The sequence below is a fragment of the Symphalangus syndactylus genome, chromosome 18 (genome assembly GCF_028878055.3).
Source record: "Symphalangus syndactylus isolate Jambi chromosome 18, NHGRI_mSymSyn1-v2.1_pri, whole genome shotgun sequence".
In the NCBI taxonomy this organism is placed as follows: domain Eukaryota; kingdom Metazoa; phylum Chordata; class Mammalia; order Primates; family Hylobatidae; genus Symphalangus; species Symphalangus syndactylus.
The window spans coordinates 44,682,770-44,702,808 of record NC_072440.2 but is presented as its reverse complement, the minus strand read 5'-3'; the positions used below and the strand labels follow the sequence as shown (position 1 = coordinate 44,702,808).

The 20,039-nt window shown below is 39.7% G+C and overlaps 2 protein-coding genes across 3 annotated transcripts in view; one reads left to right on the top strand and one right to left on the bottom strand.

Moving 5' to 3' along the window:
• Positions 1-20,039, bottom strand: part of CDC20B (cell division cycle 20B) — a 120,074-nt gene that overhangs the window by 36,442 nt on the left and 63,593 nt on the right. The window contains exon 14 of one of the 2 annotated variants that reach the window (XR_010116910.1): positions 1,057-1,202. The exons of the other annotated variant lie outside the window; for it this stretch is intronic. The gene's annotated coding sequence lies outside the window, so the exon portion shown is untranslated. The remainder of the gene's footprint in view (positions 1-1,056; positions 1,203-20,039) is intronic. 2 annotated transcript variants of the gene reach the window in all.
• GZMA (granzyme A) lies at positions 10,121-17,317 on the top strand. Its single transcript, XM_055253226.1, has 5 exons — positions 10,121-10,227; positions 12,924-13,068; positions 14,876-15,017; positions 15,202-15,471; positions 17,086-17,317. The coding sequence occupies exons 1-5, from the start codon at positions 10,158-10,160 to the stop codon at positions 17,245-17,247; spliced, it is 789 nt and encodes a 262-aa protein (XP_055109201.1). The 5' UTR covers positions 10,121-10,157; the 3' UTR covers positions 17,248-17,317.

The window sequence follows — 20,039 nt, the reverse complement described above, 5'->3', positions numbered from 1 at the left end:
CTCTTCAGTATTGCTCATGAGAAAGTAGAATTCTATATTGGCTTAAATAATGTTTCACATCATGTAAAAAGGAAAAAGTAATCATAACTTAATTTCCAATCATTTTTAATGTTACCATTTGTCTTTCTAAAAGGAACATTGGCTTTTTAAGAAGAAAATATGTCCTATGTGTCTACAGCAAAAATATGAAAGCATCGACTCTATCTGGTGGCTCTCATAAATTCATGTCAGATCTACAGAGCAAAACCTTTAAGTGAAAAACTGACAAAGCCATTAAATCAGGGATGTATAAATTACTCACTAACTGGATCTTCCAGTCATACAAATCCAACTGAATGGTCATAGTCCTCTATAAATCTTTCAACTTTTGGTTTCATGGCTGGGAGCGGTGGCTCACACCTGTAATCCCAGTACTTTGGGAGCCTGAGGAGGGTGGGTCACTTGAGATCAGGAGTTCAAGATCAGCATGGCCAAAATGGTGAAACCCCATCTCTACTACAAATACAAAAGTTAGCCAGGCATGGTAGCACACATCTGTAATCCTAGCTACTCAGGAGGCTGAGGCAGGAGAGTCGCTTGAACCCAGGAGGCAGAGGTTGCAGTGAGCAAAGACCACACCACTGTACTCCAGCCTGGGCGACAGAGATTCTGTCTAAAAAAAAAAAAAAAAAACTTTTGGTTTCAGAATTTGTTTTTGACTATTTCCAATGGTGAAGATGATAAAGAAAATAATATCAATGTGCACATGTACCCTAAAACTTAAAGTATAATAATAATAATAATAATCTAATGAACCATATGTACTGTATACCTATATATATTTGCCAACACTTAATAAAACTTTAAAATAGAAGTATTCTAAGTACTTCATATATATTAATTCATTTAATCTTCTTAAGTATCATTGTTATCAGCCCCATTTCACATGTGAGGAAACTAAGACACAGAGAGGTCAAGTCAATGTAATAAGGTTTATCATCCAGTAAGTAGCAGGATTGGTATCTGAGCCCAGAGCTCATATTCTTAACCACACACTGTGATATAATTCAGTGATACCTTCAGAGCCAGGGTCGTTCACATGAGATCCATGAGCTAATTCACAGCCATGGGTGGGCATCAGGAAGTCTGTGAATCTCACAAAACTGTATGTAAATATTTACATGCACATGTATATCTATACTTCATCAGATTCTCAAAAGGCTCTGTAATTAAAAAAAAAAAATGTAAAGAGCTACTACTTTAGGAGTCAGTGCTTCATAATGGAAACAGTAAGGGTTTTGCCTGATATGAAACTGGTTAGAACACCACTTTGCCATTTATTAGCTGTGTGAACTAGGACAAGTTAATTGCCCTGTCTAAACTTCATCTTCCTTATCTCTACATGGAAATAATAACACCTACCTTGCATTGTAATAATTAGAGCCAGTGTCTGACACTAACAGGTGCCTGGTAAGTCATAGATGCTTTCATTAGTGTTGTTCCTGTAGTTGTTGATTTTTTCCTTTGATTTTAATATAGCTTACTAAACTATCATCCCACATAGTACTCTTGCCATGAAATATTATGAGATTTTTTTTTTTTTTAGACGGAGCTCAGTCTGTCGCCCATGGTGGAGTGTAGTGGCACACTCGCAGCTCACTGCAACCTCCACCTCCCAGGTTTGAGCAATTCTCCTGCCTCAGCTTCCCAACTAGCTGGGATTACAGGTATGCATCACCATGCCCGTCTCTACTAAAAATACAAATATTATAAGATTTTTAAGGCCCATAACATAGTGTCCAACTGAGACTGAGACAATCCAGTCTAAAGTAGGAAGTGAATGGCAAGGAGTTAGGAGGAGGGGTCCCTTCCCACTCTACCCTGTGATGGTGGGTCTCTAATCTTTTTCTTTCTTGAGCTTTAAGAAATTTCCTGACATTCCCTAATTCCAAAGGATAAGAAGGAGATATATATTAGAGAGATACATTACGTTAAAAGTGCTTTGAACTCTTAGGGAAGAGAAGTACTATTTAAATTCAAAATACTATTATCCAGACAGATTATGGAAAATTGTAGAAGCTCGAATAAACTTAACCTGAACAATTAAAGAATGACAGCAAATCAAGTTGGAGCTTAAAAAAATCACTTTGCTAACAGTTAAATTTTATAGACTGGCTGTGGGATACATGTCAAGTCTGCAATTCGAAAGCTTTAAACATAATGAATCATTAAGCTCAATTTAATATTCCTCTGTGGATGATCCGTTTCATTCCCATAACCCTTGACCATATTGCCTTTTTTTATTATACTTTAAGTTTTAGGGTACATGTGCACAGCTTGCAGGTTTGTTACATATGTATACATGTGCCATGTTGGTGTGCTGCACCCATTAACTCGTCATTTAGCATTAGGTATATCTCCTAATGCTATCCCTCCCCCCTCCCCCCATCCCACAACAGTCCCCGGTGTGTGATGTTCCCCTTCCTGTGTCCATGTGTTCTCATTGTTCAATTCCCACCTATGAGTGAGAACATGCGGTGTTTGGTTTTTTGTCCTCGCGATAGTTTGCTGAGAATGATGGTTTCCAGCTTCATCCATGTCCCTACGAAGGACATGAACTCATCATTTTTATGGCTGCATAGTATTCCATGGTGTATATGTGCCACATTTTCTTCATCCAGACTATCATTGTTGGACATTTAGGTTGGTTCCAAGTCTTTGCTATTGTGAATAGTGCCACAATAAACATACGTGTGCATGTGTCTTTATAGCAGCATGATTTATAATCCTTTGGGTATATACCCAGTAATGGGATGGCTGGGTCAAATGGTATTTCTAGTTCTAGATCCCTGAGGAATCGCCACACTGACTTCCACAATGGTTGAACTAGTTTACAGTCCCACCAACAGTGTAAAAGTGTTCCTATTTCTCCACATCCTCTCCAGCACCTGTTGTTTCCTGACTTTTTAATGATGGCCATTCTAACTGGTGTGAGATGGTATCTCACTGTGGTTTTGATTTGCATTTCTCTGATGGCCAGTGATGATGAGCATTTTTTCACGTGTTTTTTGGCTGCATAAATGTCTTCTTTTGAGAAGTGTCTGTTCATATCCTTCACCCACTTTTTCATGGGGTTGTTTGTTTTTTGCTTGTAAATTTGTTTGAGTTCATTGTAGATTCTGGATATTAGCCCTTTGTCAGATGACTAGGTTGCAAAAATTTTCTCCCATTCTGTAGGTTGCTTGTTCATGCTGATGGTGGTTTCTTTTGCTGTGCAGAAGCTCTTTAGTTTAATTAGATCCCATTTGTCAATTTTGGCTTTTGTTGTCATTGCTTTCGGTGTTTTAGACATGAAGTCCTTGCCCATGCCTATGTCCTGAATGGTATTGCCTAGGTTTTCTTCTAGGGATTTTATGGTTTTAGGTCTAACATGTAAGTCTTTAATCCATCTTGAATTAATTTTTGTATAAGGTGTAAGGAAGGGATCCAGTTTCAGCTTTCTGCATATGGCTGGCCAGTTTTCCCAGCACCATTTATTAAACAGGGAATCCTTTCCCCATTGCTTGTTTTTGTCAGGTTTGTCAAAGATCAGATAGTTGTAGATATGCGGCATTATTTCTGAGGGCTCTGTTCTGTTCCATTGGTCTGTATCTCTGTTTTGGTAGCAGTACCATGCTTCTGAAGCAAGTATATATTTCAATCAGGGCTATATTGCTTTTTGTTACTGTCATACCTGCCTAAAACTCCATTTCCTGTCTGTTTTCCAGCTGGAAGTTAAAGCAACCATGAGCAAAGCTGTAGGAAACTTCATCTACCACAAACAGGACAGGATGTAAAACTTCACACCAAGTGTCATGTGGCAGGATGGGGAAGCACAAAAAGAGACTCATGCAAAGTTTTGAACACACCTTCAGAGAAGTGAACAAACATCACTATGATGGACCAAAAAACACGCAATGATGCAGAGCACTATAATTTCAAGCTGGTTATTGAAAACTGCATGATCTGTGCTAGTGGTAGAAAAGGTGAAGATGCCGGGAGGCTTCCAAGATGGCCAAATAGGAACAGCTCCAGACTGCAGCTCCCAGCGAGATCAATGCAGAAGACAAGTGATTTCTTCATTTCCAACTGAGGTACCTTGTTCATCTCATTGGGACTGGTTGGACAGTGTGTGCAGCCCAGGGAGGGCGAACCAAAGCAGGACAGGGTGTCGCCTCACTGGGGAAGTGCAAGGGGTCAGGGGATTTCCCTTTCCTAGCCAAGGGAAGCTGTGACAGTCTGTACCTGGAGGAACGGTACACTCCTGCCCAAATACTGCACTTTTCCCATTGCCTTTGCAACCAGTAGACCAGCAAATTCCCTCCCATACCTGGCTCGGTGGGTCCCATGCCCATGGAGCCTTGCTCACTGCTAGAGCAGCAGTCTGAGATCAACCTGCAACGCTACAGCTTAGCAGGGTGAGGGACGTCTGCCATTGCAGAGGCTGGAGTAGGTGGTTTTGTGCTCACAGTGTAAACAAAGAGGCCAGGAAACTTGAACTGGGTGGAGCCCACTGCAAATCAGCAAGGCCTACTGCCTCTCCAGATTCCACTTCTGTGGGCAGGGCATATCAGAACAAAAGGCAGCAGACAGCTTCAGCAGACCTAAATGTCCCTGTCTGACAGCTCTAAAGAGAGCAGTAGTTCTCTCAGCATGGAGTTCAAGCTCTGAGAATGGGCAGACTGCTTCCTCAAGTGGGTCCCTGACACCCATGTAGCCTGACTGGGAGACACCTCCCAGTAGGGCCTGACAGACACCTCATACAGGCAGGGGGCCCCTCTAGGATGAAGCTTCCAGAGGAAGGATCAGGCAGCAATATTTGCTGTTCTGCAGCCTCCACTAGTGATACCCAGGCAAACAGGGTCTGGAGTGGACCTCCAGCAAACTCCAACAGACCTGCAGCTGAGGGCCCAACAGTTAGAACGAAAACTAACAAACAGAAGAAATAGCATCAACATCAACAAAAAGCACGTCCACACCAAATCCCCATCTGTCGGTCACCAACATCAAAGACCAAAGGTAAATAAAACCACAAAGATGGGGAGAAACCAGAGAACCTCTTCTCCTCCAAAGGATCGCAGCTCCTCACCAGCAACAGAGCAAAACTGGACAGAGAACGAGTCTCACAAGTTGACAGAAGTAGGCATGAGAAGGTCAGTAATAAACTTCTCTGAGCTAAAGAAGCATGTTCTAACCCATTGCAAGGAAGCTAAAAACCTTGAAAAAAGATTAGATGAATGGCTAACTAGAATAAATAGTGTAGAGAAGATCTTAAATGACCTGATGGAGCTGAAAACCATACCATGAGAACTTCATGACACATGCACAAGCTTCAATAGCCAATTCGATCAAGTGGAAGAAAGGATATCAGTGATTGAAGATCAAATTAATGAAATCAAGCAAGAAGACAAGATTAGAGAAAAAAGAGTGAAAAGAAATGAACAAAGCCTCCAAGAAATATGGGACTATGTGAAAAGACCACTTTGATTTGTGTTCCTGAAAGTGATAGGTGAATGGATCCAAGTTAGGAAACCTTCAGGATATTATCCAGGAGAATTTCTCCAACCTAGCAAGGCAGGCCAATATTCAAATTCAGGAAATACAGAAAACACCACAAAGATACTCCTTGAGAAGAGCAACCCCAAGACACATAATTGTCAGATTCACCAAGGTTGAAATGAAGGAAAAAATGTTAAGGGCAGCCAGATAGAAAGGTCGGGTTACCCACAAAGGGAAGCCCATCAGACTAACAGCAGATCTCTCAGCAGAAAGCCTACAAGCCAGAAGAGAGTGGGGGCCAATATTCAACATTCTTAAAGCAAAGAATTTTCAACCCAGAATTTCATATCCAGCCAAACTAAGCTTCACAAGTGAAGGAGAAATAAAATCCTTTACAGAAAAGCAAATGCTGAGAAATTTTGTCATCACCAGGCCTGTCTTACAAGAGCTCCTGAAGGAAGTACTAAACATGGAAAGGAACAACCAGTACCAGCCACTGCAAAAATATGCCAAATTGTAAAGACCATCAATGCTAGGAAGAAACTGCATCAAATAACAAGCAAAATAACCAGCTAGCATCATAATGACAGGACCAAATTCACACATAACAATATTAATCTTAAGTGTAAATGGGCTAAATGCCCCAATTAAAAGACACAGACTGGAAAATGGGATAAAGAGTCAAGACCGATCAGTGTGCTGTATTCAGGAGACCAATCTCACGTGCAAAGACACACATAGGCTCAAAACAAAGGGATGGAGGAAGATCTACCAAGCAAATGGAAAGCAAAAAAAGCAAGGGTTGCAATCCTAGTCTCTGATAAAACAGAGACTTTAAGCCTACTACTTTAAGCCAACAAAGACCAAAAAAGACAAAGAAGGCCATTACATAATGGTAAAGGGATCAATGCAACAAGGAGAGCTAACTATCCTAAATATATATGCACACAATTCAGGAGGACCTAGCTTCATAAAACAAGTCCTTAAAGACGTACAAAGAGACTTAGACTCCCACACAATAATAATGGAAGACTTTAACACCCCACTGTCAATATTAGACAGATCAACGAGACAGAAGGTTAACAAGGATATCCAGGACTTGAACTCAGTTCTGCACCAAGCAGATCTAATAGACACCTACAAAACTCTCCACCACAAATCAACAGAATATACATTCTTCTCAGCAACACATCACACTTAATCTAAAATTGACCACATAATTGGAAGTAAAGCATTCCTCAGCAAATATAAAAGAACAGAAATCACAACAAACTGTCTCTCAGACCACAGTACAATCAAATTAGAACTCAGGATTAAGAAACTCACTGAAAACCGCACAACTACATGCAAATTGAACAACCTGCTCCTGAATGACTACTGGATAAATAACGAAATGAAGGCAAAAATAAAGATGTTCTTTGAAACCAATGAGAACAAAGACACAATGTACCAGAATCTCTGGGACACATTTAAAGGAGTGTGTAGAGAGAAATTTATAGCACTAAATGCCCACAAGAGAAAGCAGGAAAGATCTAAAATCAACAACCTAACATCACAATGCAAAAAACTAGAGAAGCAAGAGCAAACAAATTCAAAAGCTAGCAGAAGGCAAGAAATAACTAAGATCAGAGCAGAACTGAAGGAGATAGAGACACAAAAAACCCTTCAAAACATCAATGAATCCAGGAGGTAGTTTTTTGAAAAGGTCAACAAAAATGATAGACTACTAGCAAGACTAATAAAGAAAAAAAGAGAGAAGAATCAAATAGATGCAATAAAAAATGATAAAGGGGATATCACCACTGACCCCACAGAAATACAAACTACCATCAGAGAATACTATAAACACCGTTATGCAAATAAACTAGAAAATCTAGAAGAAATGGATAAACTACTGGACACATCCACCCTCCCAAGACTAAACCAGGAAGAAGTTGAATCTCTGAATAGACCAGTAACTGGTTCTGAAATTGAGGCAATAATTAATAGCCTACCAACCAAAAAAAGTCCAGAACCAGATGGATTCACAGCCAAATTCTACCATATGTATAAAAAGGAGCTGGTACCATTCCTTCTGAAACTATTGCAATCACTAGAAAAAGAGGGAATCCTTCCTAACTCATTTTATGAGGCCAGTATCATCCTGATACAAAAACCTGGCAGAGACACAACAAAAAAACGAGAATTTTAGACTAATATCCCTGATGAACATCGATGCGAAAATCCTCAATAAAATATTGGCAAACCGAATTGAGCAGCACATCAAAAAGCTTATTCGCCATGATCAAGTTGGCTTCATCCCTGGAATGCAAGGCTGGTGCAACATATGCAAATCAATAAACATAATCCATCACATAAACAGAACCAACAACAAAAACCACATGATTATCTCAATACATGCAGAAAGGGCCTTCAACAAAATTCAACAACCCTTCATGCTAAAAACTCTCAATAAACTAGGTATTGATGGGACATATCTCAAAATAATAAGAGCTATTTATGACAAACCCACAGCTAATATCATACTGAATGGACAAAAACTGGAAGCATTCCCTTTGAAAACTGGCACAAGACAAGGATGCCCTCTCTCACCACTCTTATTCAACATAGTGTTGGAAGTTCTGGCTAGAGCAATCAGGCAAGAAACAGAAATAAAGCATATTCAGTTAGGAAAAGAGGAAGTAAAATTGTCTCTGTTTGCAGATGACATGATTGTATATTTAGAAAACCCCATCGTCGCAGCCCAAAATCTCCTTAAGCTGATGAGCAACTTCAGCAAAGTCTCAGGATACAAAATCCATGTGCAAAAATCACAAGCATTCCTATACACCAATAACAGACAGAGATCCAAATCATGAGTGAACTCTCATTCACAATTGCTTCAAAGAGAGTAAAATACCTAGGAATCCAACTTACAAGGGATGTGAAGGACCTCTTCAATGAGAGCTACAAACCACTGCTCAATGAAATAAAAGAAGACACAAACAAATGGAAAAACATTCCATGCTCATGGATAGGAAGAATCAATATCGTGAAAATGGCCATACTGCCCAAAGTTATTTATGGATTCAATGCCATCCCCATCAAGCTTCCAATGACTTTCTTCACAGAATTGGAAAAAACTACTTTAAAGTTCATATGGAACCAAAAAAGAGCCCACATTGCCAAGACAATCCTAAACCAAAAGAACAAAGCTGGAAGCATCATGCTACCTGACTTCAAACTATACTACAAGGCTACAGTAACCAAAACAGCATGGTACTGGTGATGGCTGCACAACTGTGCAAATATACTAAAATCCATTGATTCGTACACTCTAAATGGGTGACCTTTATGGTGTGTGAATTATGTCTCATAAAGTTGTTAGAAGTCAACATAATGGAAGAGCAACCATTCACATAAAAATAAACAAATTGTCAATGTTTTCTTTAAGAATTTTTCAGTAGGTGTAGTTAATTACAATTTGACTTTTTTAAGTCTGCACTAAAATTATTCACCAAAACTAATAGCAGGGTCCTCATTGCTATTACTGAAAATGATTAACCTTTGATACACTTGTAATATCTGAGAAAAAGAAACACAGGGGTCTCAGCAGGGCTCCCTTCTAAGGTCACTTGATTTCTAAAGAAGTAACCACTAGGTTTGAAGTCATCAGGGTGTTAACTATGGGGATGGTTGGTTCAGCACCCAACATCCTGACAGCACATCTGACCATGTGTATTGTATTGGAGACCACATCCTCAGGTCAGAAAAAGAGCTGAACTCATTTCAAATAGAAAGCACACTGCATACTGTTCCTCCGGGGACTGAGGTTGATTCTTCTTAGAGTGAGACATTCCCCAACATTGGAACAAAAATGACTCCCACTTCTTTTCTCAGCTAAACCTGTTCAGAAGAAAGTAAGGAAGAAAGGCAGGAAGCAGGGGTGGGGGGGCAGAGGGAGGGAAACCCAGATATAATTTCAGTATCTAAAGCTGTGAAACTAGATAAACAGGAACGCACAATCAGAGGGCTGGAAAGGGCCAAGAACCCCTACCCTCCTCCAGCCCATGTCCCCACACCTGCCACAGACCAGGCAGGAGCACAATAAACACTCACCACAAAGTGGGGAAAGAAAATCCAGGCACGAGCCTCTATGTAAATAAATCTCCCTCCTGTCCCCAGCTTGCACTTGGCCTACTAATTCTTATATAACCCAAGGAGACAGCTAGAAAGAAGTTTGATTGGTGACCAATTTTGAGGACTTTTATTAAAATTCTAATTTAAGTCTTCGAGAGTTTCCAGTCATGGATACTGCAGATAATATTGCAGATGATGAAAGCGTCTTCAAAATCGTAGCTGAGACATTTTACAGTCTTCCCTGGTGTACTCTGATGGCAACAAGGTCCCTTGCCCCTCTCCCACCCTGTAGAATTCCAGCGCCCCTCTCAGCAGTCCTAGCAAAGGAAAGCATGCCTGCTGGCAGTGAGCCATCATCCACCATTCTCACTTATTTGGATTTGGTTTCCTAATGCTAAACTTTGAAACTTGAAAAAAAAAATGAAAGGAAACCACATCCTTTTTACTCTCAGTATATAGATAGGGGCAGTTAAGAACTGAAAACAGATTTTCAGGTTGATTGATGTGGGACAGCAGCCACAATGGGGAACTCCTATAGATTTCTGGCATCCTCTCTCTCAGTTGTCGTTTTTCTCCTGCTAATTCCTGAAGGTAAGACTGATTCTTCTCATTTCCATTATGACCATGAAGCAAAATGGAGCAGACTTTCAATGAACTTTTGGTAATATTACCTTCCTATACAGAAAGAAGATGTTTTCCCCCAAGCCTTATAATGTTTAGCCAGGCACAATGGCACATGCCTGTAGTCCCAGCTACTAGGAAGGCTGAGGTGGAAGGATCACTTGAAAGCAGGAATTTGAGTCCAGGCTGGGTGACATAGTGAGACTCTGTCTCTATTTTTTTTTTAAATAGCATTCTTTATTGGATTTTAAATATTTCTGTATTTTAGAAGAAAAAAATATCTTTTCTTCTCATAATTATTTTGCAAAAGATAGCAGAACCACCAGTGCTTATTGCTGCCAATTTGTAGCTTGAAAATTGCCAAAAAGGACAATGTAAAAATAAGCGAACAAAACTCTCTTGTTAGTAAAACAAATGCTACATTCCAGGAAAGGAATAGTGGCAACTTAGTCAGCTCAGCCTTTCCTGCTGCAGAAAATGCATAAAGACAATTAAGACAAATCTGACCTAAACACCAAAAGTGAATCAGGAATTATTCGAATTTTTATACTTATTTCTCTGGTCTAGAGACTCTTTGGCAATAAATTAAGATATGAGGCCAGTTCCCTCATTAACCCTTTGGGAGTGCTATAGTATTTTTTATTAAGCTAAATTTTTGTCTACCAAATGGTAACCAATATTTCTGCTTTTGTGTGAGTTGCACATACATGGGTTAAAATGCTGTATAATTCATGGTATTACCACTGAAAGGGTGACAGCTCTTGGGGAGCTCTAGATTTCCCTTGAAGAACCTGCTAGGAAGTGAGGACTACTCTCAAGCTGTGGCAATATGGAGCCAGTCACGGTTTTTCCCAGGATTCATCAGCTTTTGGAGGCAGGGACTTATGTAATAACCTGCCTTGCCAGGAATTCCCAAAGAACTCTGGTTTATCATGCACCTAAATATGAGAAGACTTTGGGAGGCTGAGGCGGGTGGTTTACAAGGTCAAGAGATCGAGACCATCTTGGCCAACATGGTGAAACCTTGCCTCCACTAAAAATACAAAAATTAGCTGGGTGTGGTGGCACGTGCCTGTAATCCCAGCTACTCAGGAGGCTGAGGCAGGAGAATCGCTTGAACCAGAGAGTTGGAGGCTGCAGTGAGCTGAGATCATGCCACTGCACTCCAGCCTGGTGACAGAGCGAGATTCTGTCTCAAAAAAAAAAAAAAAAAGAGAGAGAGAGAGAAGAAATATAAAAATAAGAAGGCTGCAGGACATTTGGGACAAAGGTTGGCTATGTTATAAGCAGAGCATTGTATGACTATATTCAGGCATGTTAAATCCTCCATAACAGAAAAATACAGGGCAGATAAATCCAGCCATATCTTTTCTTCAAAGGAAAACAACAAAAGCAACCTGCTGTGCTCCTCTTTGTTTCCTGTGTTCAGAGAGGGAAGTGTGGGCCCATATAAGGAACAGACACAGCAAAGCAAGGCACAGTTGAAATCTATCTGTACATGAACCACCCTAGGAAAACTGGGATTGGGTGAAGGTCTTTTGTTTCTATAAGCTCTTTACCCTTTTGTTTCTAGAGCCTAGAATTTCTTCCTCCTAGTTCCCTTTTTAAAAGCAGAGACCTCTGCTTTTTCAAATCACACTAGCCACATTTCATGTGGTCACTCTCCTCCTTGCTCTTACCCTCATCAAATCTTCAAAAGGCTTCTAGAGCTGTCATTAATACTTGCCTGTGAATTTGGCAATGACTTAGTCCTAATTATGGAACAAAAGGCACTGTGCCCTATTCAAGAAACCATGAGTCCCAGCAGAAGTATTTTGGGAGAATCCAAGAACATCTGGTGCAGGAGGTGGAGAGCTCAGGGTGTATCACTAAGACATAAGGTTCTCTCTATCAGCATGTATGGTTTGCCTCGTGTTTAGTTCTCACTGTTCCTTAACAATGGGTCTCCACGTCTAGACTATCATCAAGGGAATGTCACTTAGGCAGAATTCTCCGCATACAGTATCTTCTCTCCTCTCTTCCCTATCTCATTGGAAAAGACCTTAGATTAAACCACATGGTTTGGTCTAGAGATTGAAGGGGAGGTGCAATTGATGTTATTTTCTTAACTTATGAGTGAGAACAGTGCAGTTTAATAACCAAAAGTCTCATAATGACCAAAGGACTGAGGGGTAGGGTAACAGCTAAACGATGCTAATATTGGTTCATAAGCTGTATTTTTGCAATGGCTTGGGGATAAAATGGAAGTTATGAGGCTTCTAAAAGTCTTATCTATTTCCCCCAAATTAATACTTAGCCAAAAAGGGTGGGAACACTTGAGGTTGTCACTACCACTGGCATCTCCTGCAGCAACTGTTGATGGTAAAGACCAAGGCAGAGCTTTCTGCCCTGGGGCCTGAGGTTGCTGGTTTGTGACATCCAGCCTAATGATCCTGGAACAGTCAATGGCCTCGCTTCTGTGGGTGGAAGAGCAGGACCCTAGAGTCCAACAGGAATAGGATTTGCATCAGATGTCTGCAGGTCTACATAGAGTAAAAGCAGAGGTAATGCTCTCATCCAGACTTTCTCTCTGAGTGCAAAAAGCATGACTGGTCTTAGAAACATGACTTTGTGTAGAGCTCTTTGGGGGTGAGCACCAATCTGATTTGTCTTTTTCCATTGAACAGATGTCTGTGAAAAAATTATTGGAGGAAATGAAGTAACTCCTCATTCAAGACCCTACATGGTCCTACTTAGTCTTGACAAAAAAACCATCTGTGCTGGGGCTTTGATTGCAAAAGACTGGGTGTTGACTGCAGCTCACTGTAACTTGTAAGTGCCTGAGTTTTTAAAAAAAAATTTATAAAGATACTCCAATTTGGGGAAACATTAATAAAAAGAGTAGGCCGGGCACAGTGGCTCACGCCTGTAATCCCAGCACTTTGGGAGGCCAAGGCAGGTGGATCACATGAGGTCAGGAGTTTGAGACTAGCCTGGCCAACTTGGTGAAACCCCATCTCTACTAAAAATACAAAATTAGCCAGGCATGGTGGTGCATGCCTGTAATCCCAGCTACTTTGGAGGCTGAGGCAGGAGAATTGCTTGAACCTAGGAGGCGGAGGTTGCAGTGAGCCGAGATCGCACCATTGCACTCCAGCCTGGGCAACAAGAGTGAGACTCCATCTCAAAATAAATAAAATAAAATAAAATAATAGAGTAGATCCCACTAAAGCCATGGGAGGTTCACATGTATCTTCACATCGCTTAAGTCTTTGGGCACTTGCTTGAGCCTAAAAGGAAGTTAAGCCCAGACTTCCCACAAAGAATCAGGCAATGGGGAAGCAGCATCCACAAGCTCTTTCTGTACATCTCCACTGAGCCATTGGGTACAGGTGCTGCAGAGCTTTGCTTCTGTCATGACGGTGTGACCAGGTAGAATTAGCCTCAGCATGGAAGGGTGAAACTTTCAGTGCCCCCTCAGAGCCCTGGGTGCAACCATCAAGTACAGAAAGCTTGTGTCCAATGCCTTCCTGTATGCCTCCATGAATTCCTCTCACATCTTTGGCTATCTCTTCACTCCTGTCGACCACTACATTCAAACCTCTTCCCAGGCCTGGTCTTTTCCTGCTCTCTAAATCAAGCCTCTAAACCTAGGCCATTCAATATGATAGCCACTAGCTACATGTAGCTATGTAAATTTCAATCAATTAAAGTTAAATAAAATCTCAAATTAGTTCCTCAATTGCACTAGCCACATTTCAAGTCCTCAGTAGCTACATGTGGCTAGTGCAGATTCATAGAACATTTCATCATAAAAATATGCTCTACTGGAAAGCACTGTTCTAAGGTCTTTTTCTTTTATTTTTTAATTATTTACTTTTTATTGACATATAATAGTTGCACATATGTTGGGGATACATGTGATCGTTTAAGTGAGACTAATCTCAGCTGATGTAATGGAAAAGAGGCAGTGTACATAATCTGGTTGGTGTAGTTTATACTGGGTTGTGAATGATGATAGCCTTAATCATCAGTACATCAGAAAGCATTTTGATTTTGATAACCAAAATGAACCTTTAAGAGAAAAAAAGACTCCTGGACCCCTCCTTCAGACCACCATCCCTTCAACACACTCAATGCCAAGCAAATAGGGTCCTCCACGGGGCAATCTGTTTCTGAAAGTTTTCCCATTTGAGTTTGTTGTTTTCTTGAAAAGATCCCTTCAGTGCATTACTTTACAACTATTGGCTGCTTTTTGCTTCTGTCTGTGGACTACTGAGATCTTTGCTTCTCATCACAGCTAATAAGTAATTCTCCATCACAGCTAAATAAGGCAGGGGTAGAGGGGCAGACAAGCACAAGACTTGGCTTTGCTGCCATGGAATTCTCTTGTTTTTCAATGAACCTAGTTTAGCTTTTTATAAATAAGCTGGTGATGATGATGATGATGATGAATTCATAAACATTCTTTTATTCATAAACATTATTTTATTCTCTAAAGCACACATTTTCTTTCTGAGCCACAAAGAAATCTCCCCACCTCCATATTTACAAATGGGACAATGAAACTGATCAGCATATATGCTCAATTGCTAATACAAAGAATAAATCCAGTAAACAATGTTGTGTCTGTTCTCAGGAACAAAAGGTCCCAGGTCATTCTTGGGGCTCACTCAATAACCAGGGAAGAGCCACAAAAACAGATAATGCTTGTTAAGAAAGAGTTTCCCTATCCATGCTATGACCCAGCCACACACGAAGGTGATCTTAAACTTTTACAGGTACGTATCTTTGATTGTCTTCTCAAAAGTCATAGAACCTTCTACAATCTGGCCACCAATGTGAGAATCTTTCCTTGGTGCCCCTGTTGTAAAAACTCACATAAAGAGGATCCTGAAAATTTGGACTATAATTTAAAATGTAAATATCTTATCCCATTAACACTTTATGTTTTTCTTCCAACAGCTGACGGAAAAAGCAAAAATTAACAAATATGTGACTATCCTTCATCTACCTAAAAAGGGGGATGATGTGAAACCAGGAACCATGTGCCAAGTTGCAGGGTGGGGGAGGAGTCACAATAGTGCATCTTGGTCCGATACTCTGAGAGAAGTCAATATCACCATCATAGACAGAAAAGTCTGCAATGATCGAAATCACTATAATTTTAACCCTGTAATTGGAATGAATATGGTTTGTGCCGGAAGCCTCCAAGGTGGAAAAGACTCGTGCAACGTAAGTAAAATAAGATCCCACATTTCAGCTATTGAATTAAGTCATGCAGACAGAGAAAATGTAATGTCATGCTTTGTTTTGTCATGGCACTGGCTCCTACAGGATCCTAGAACTTTTTGAAATAAGTTTAATAAAACCCCAGTTAAATAAATGAATGTTCTCAGCTCAAGTGAGTCATTAATCAAAAATAAGAAGTTCACTGCTAGTGCATGGGGTGACCTACTACATATTTTTGATTTTTTACAAAAATTACTAAGAAGCAATGTTTGGTCTCATTTTTCATATTAACATATGTAGATCTAAACTTGAAGATATACAACACTTATGAGAGCTGAAGTCAGGGTTCCTCAAGGCCATTCAGTACTCTTTCCCCATTTCAGTACATTCCCTCTCCTTCCCCACTACGTTCCTCTGCCATTTAACGTCGGCATGTCTGAAACGTCTGTCAAGCCTGGCTGAATATTTCCAGCCAGACCCCATAGCTTCCTAGAGCTTAGTTTAATCCGCAGCAAACTTCAAAGCATGACTCATACCAGAAAATGTGTAAGCTTCCATCCTAGAACCCCCTGAGAAGGGGTGGGATAGGGCCATGCTTAAAGATGAGAATAGAAGAAACATTTTACAGATTTTTAAACTGAGTACTACCTTGCATTTCTCATTTGTCCCAAAGACCCTACAGAGTCTTACCCGAAGAAGGGTGTGCAGTATGCATGGTTTGGGAGTTACCAGAGATTGAGAAATCCAAAGGTCTCTGTCCTTCCCTAGATCTATGTCTTGCCTTCAGAACCAAAGCCAGCCAAATCCCAGGAAAAGAAAACATTTGTCTTTAGTACCTGTCCACTTTCTTTTCTCTGCCCTAGTTCCTCCATTCCCTCCCTTGTCCACTACCCTGGGCTCCCAGGAACCCAGAACCTTCATGCTTTTGGAACCCACATGCAGCATCCTAGGGCCACGGCAGCACCCCAAGACACTAGTCCCCATCCCACCAGCCACCTGCCACCACCGAAGCTTGGCAATTCTTGCCTGTTCTCTCAATACCCTGGAATTGGTTATTGATGAATTAAACCTAAAGGACTAATTCTGCAACTGCCAATTACTGTAACAGGCAGGGGAAATAAACCTGTCCAGGAGGATCCCGGGTTCCAACATGGTTCTTTATTTCATATCTTTATAAGGCCAACTTTTGCCTGAAAGGGACTGATTTGGTTTTGTTTCTTTTGGAAGGCAATTATCTGCTAGAAGAACCAGAAAACATAGTTTTTATTCTTTGCTTCAGTGTACCATCTGCATTTGACTATTTTGCCCCTTGAGTTATTAAGCATTTTGAGAAGATGACAAACGGGAGACTTTCCTTTCCAAAAGCAGAGCAACAGTCTCAAAATTAGCTGATAACATGTACAAGTTTCACTTCGATTTTCACTGGCTCATAAATAAACCAAGTGAACCAATTCAAAAATATTAAAATATTTCCAAACATTTTAATTTTTAAGCACTAGCTTCAATTAAGTCAAGATTGGTCTTAACTCCATATTAAGTGCTGCAGAATTTCTTCCATTTCACTGGTGGTAATGCTGAACACTGACCCCACACCCCACCCCTCTTGTTTTCCTCCAGGGAGATTCTGGAAGCCCTTTGTTGTGCAAGGGTGTTTTCCGAGGGGTCACTTCCTTTGGCCTTGAAAATAAATGCGGAGACCCTCATTGGCCTGGTGTCTATATTCTTCTCTCAAAGAAACACCTCAACTGGATAATTATGACTATCAAGGGAGCAGTTTAAATAACTGTTTCATTTCATTTACTGTAGCTTCTTAATCTTTTCACAAATAAAATCAATTTGCATGACTGTACCTGTTTCTCTCTGGTAACCTTAGTGGGCAGATCTGCACCAGCAAAGTGAAGCAGAGTTACATGGCAGCCTTGTAGATAATGCAAGGATTATGTGATCAATGTCACCAGAGTCATTTGTGTGTCAAGTGACATGGGAACGCTTCCTGAATTATTCATCTCTCTGTCTCAGTGAAATCCAGCAAGAACGACCCTAAGATCAGGTCTAATAACAAATGCAGTAAAGGGCTCCACAATTCCACAGGAAACAGAAACAGCCAGTCTGGAACATTTGTGTTAAAAGGAAATATAGGGCATTGTTCCACATTAACACCTGCTTTTCATGTTATACACAAGAACCTGAGTCTATGGGAGAAAAAGAAACAAGCAATGCCTTACAGTATTTTCCAAATTCTAGGGCATACAAATAAAGTGCTTGGGCAGCCAAGAAAATGATACAATAGAGAGTCAGCCTTCTTTCTCAGTGGCTTGCATTTAAGCCTTGGATTACCTAGGTGATTTCTCAGTTCTCTTTGTTCTTGAGACAGCGTAGATCCAATCAACATGGTGGTTACGGTGGCTGCCAACCCATAGTAGGGAGTGAGTGTTGACTTGTATCCAGAAAGTTTTCTTTGGAAAAAGCCCTCATAATATTTTTTCAACATAGTGAATTTAGTAGGTAGTCATCAGCCTGCAGTCATTTCAGGATGTGATTATGTGAACAGATTCTTTCAATTCCTATAGTCCCTTTAGTAATATAAATTTTATATATGTATATTATATATATTATGTAATACAAATTTCAATATATACATATATTATATATGTATGTATATACACATACACACATATATACACATATACACACACATATATACATGCATAATACATATTCAAACCAATAACATACAGCAACACTAAGAGACAGGCTCTTAAAATAAAAGAAAGTGCAAAAAAAAAAAACCAACAACAAAGGAAGGAGCATAGCTCAAAGACTGGCTAAAATAATAGTACTTTGGTTTTCAACCATGGTAGTTCATTGGACTCACCAAGCTCTTTAAAATGACCAGTGCCCAGGTCCCACCTCTAGAGATTCTGATTTAATTGGTATTTGGTGGGACCCAGGATGTAGTATTCTTTGTATGAGCTCTCCAGTGATTCTAATATGCAGCCAGGGATAAGAACCCTTCTACTAGAAAAGGAGACCTGGTGCTACTATATAAAAGAGAGGCTCTGAGAGAGTAACTATGATGATATTTTAAATACTTGCTACAATCCCTCATTGCTAGTTAGTATTTTAACTGCAAAAAGAGGATGGAATATTCCCTACTGTCAATATGTATTACAGATTTTGAACTCTGTTTAAAAAGTGGTTGTATGGAACCCTTGTTAATTGCTGGTAGAAGTGTAAATTAGTACAACTTCATATGAAAATTAGCAGTGTCTACTAAAACTCAACATATATATAAACCTATGATCTAGCAATTCCACTCCTGGGTAGATCCCAAACAGACATGAGTGCTTTTATCCACCAAAGATGTGTTCTGGAATATACATAGCAGCTTTATTCTTGGAAGTCAAAACTAGAAATAACTCAAATATCCACACACAATAAAATGGATAAACAACGTTACACAGGAATACAATAAAATATTACACAGCAATAAAAAAGAACAAACTTGTTTTATGCAACACAAATTTAATGTTGAGGAAAAGTGAGATAAAAAAGAATATGCATGATGAGATTCCATTTATCTGAAAGTCGGCATAAGGAAAAACTAATCCATGGTGACAGCAGTCAGAAAAATGTAGAGCTGCTAACTAGGAGTGGGTATGAGGGATCCCTTTAGGGTACTAGGGATGTTCATATCTTGATCTAGATGTTGGTTACACAGTTATTTATTCATAAATTTAAAACTCATCAAGCTATAAACTTAAGATGTATGTGCTTTACTATATGTGAATTATTATTCCATGAAAAATTTTTAATTACGAAATTTAAAAATAAGTGGTAGCCCAGGTTTTTGTGTGCCATCTGAAAGCTTACCTTTTTCTTTATGAAAACCATATTCCAAACTTCCCAACAAAACTAATCGTAGTAACAGATATATCAATATTTTTCTTAAATGAGAGCCTCTTGTTCACATGCCAGTATTAATTGAGAGAAGTGCCCTTTGGTCATGACATAGTGTCATGAGAGTATTAAAACAGAAGTATCCAGAACAGAATGGCAGGAGACACTGGAAATGGTCTAATCATTTTGCTCATTTTCTTCTAAATATTTTCTTACAGTTTATACCTGGCATATTAGGAAGATCAAATTAAAACCATTAAAGAAGAGTGTGCATTTCAGAAAACTATCATATCTGTGGCTTTCAGTGGCCTAAAATTTTCTAAGGCAAGAATTACTAACATTACCAAACAGATCTAAATTTAAAAAACAGGGAAAATAAAAATATATATTGACAAATTAACACTAATTTAACAGAAGAGTCCTAAACTCCCCTGGTATACACTATTCTACTTTTGAATTCTTAAAGTTTTTGTTTTGTTGTGTCGATTTTGGGGACATAGGGAATAGGTATGTATTAGTAAAAAAAATCCATGTCAAAGCAAAAAAAAATAATCAACCAATATTTGTTATCTGGCACATGTAGAACATATGAAGGAGCACCAAAAAATATAACGCATGCTCCCTCAAGCCCTCAATTTAAACTCCTCAGGATGTTAAAACCAAAACAACCA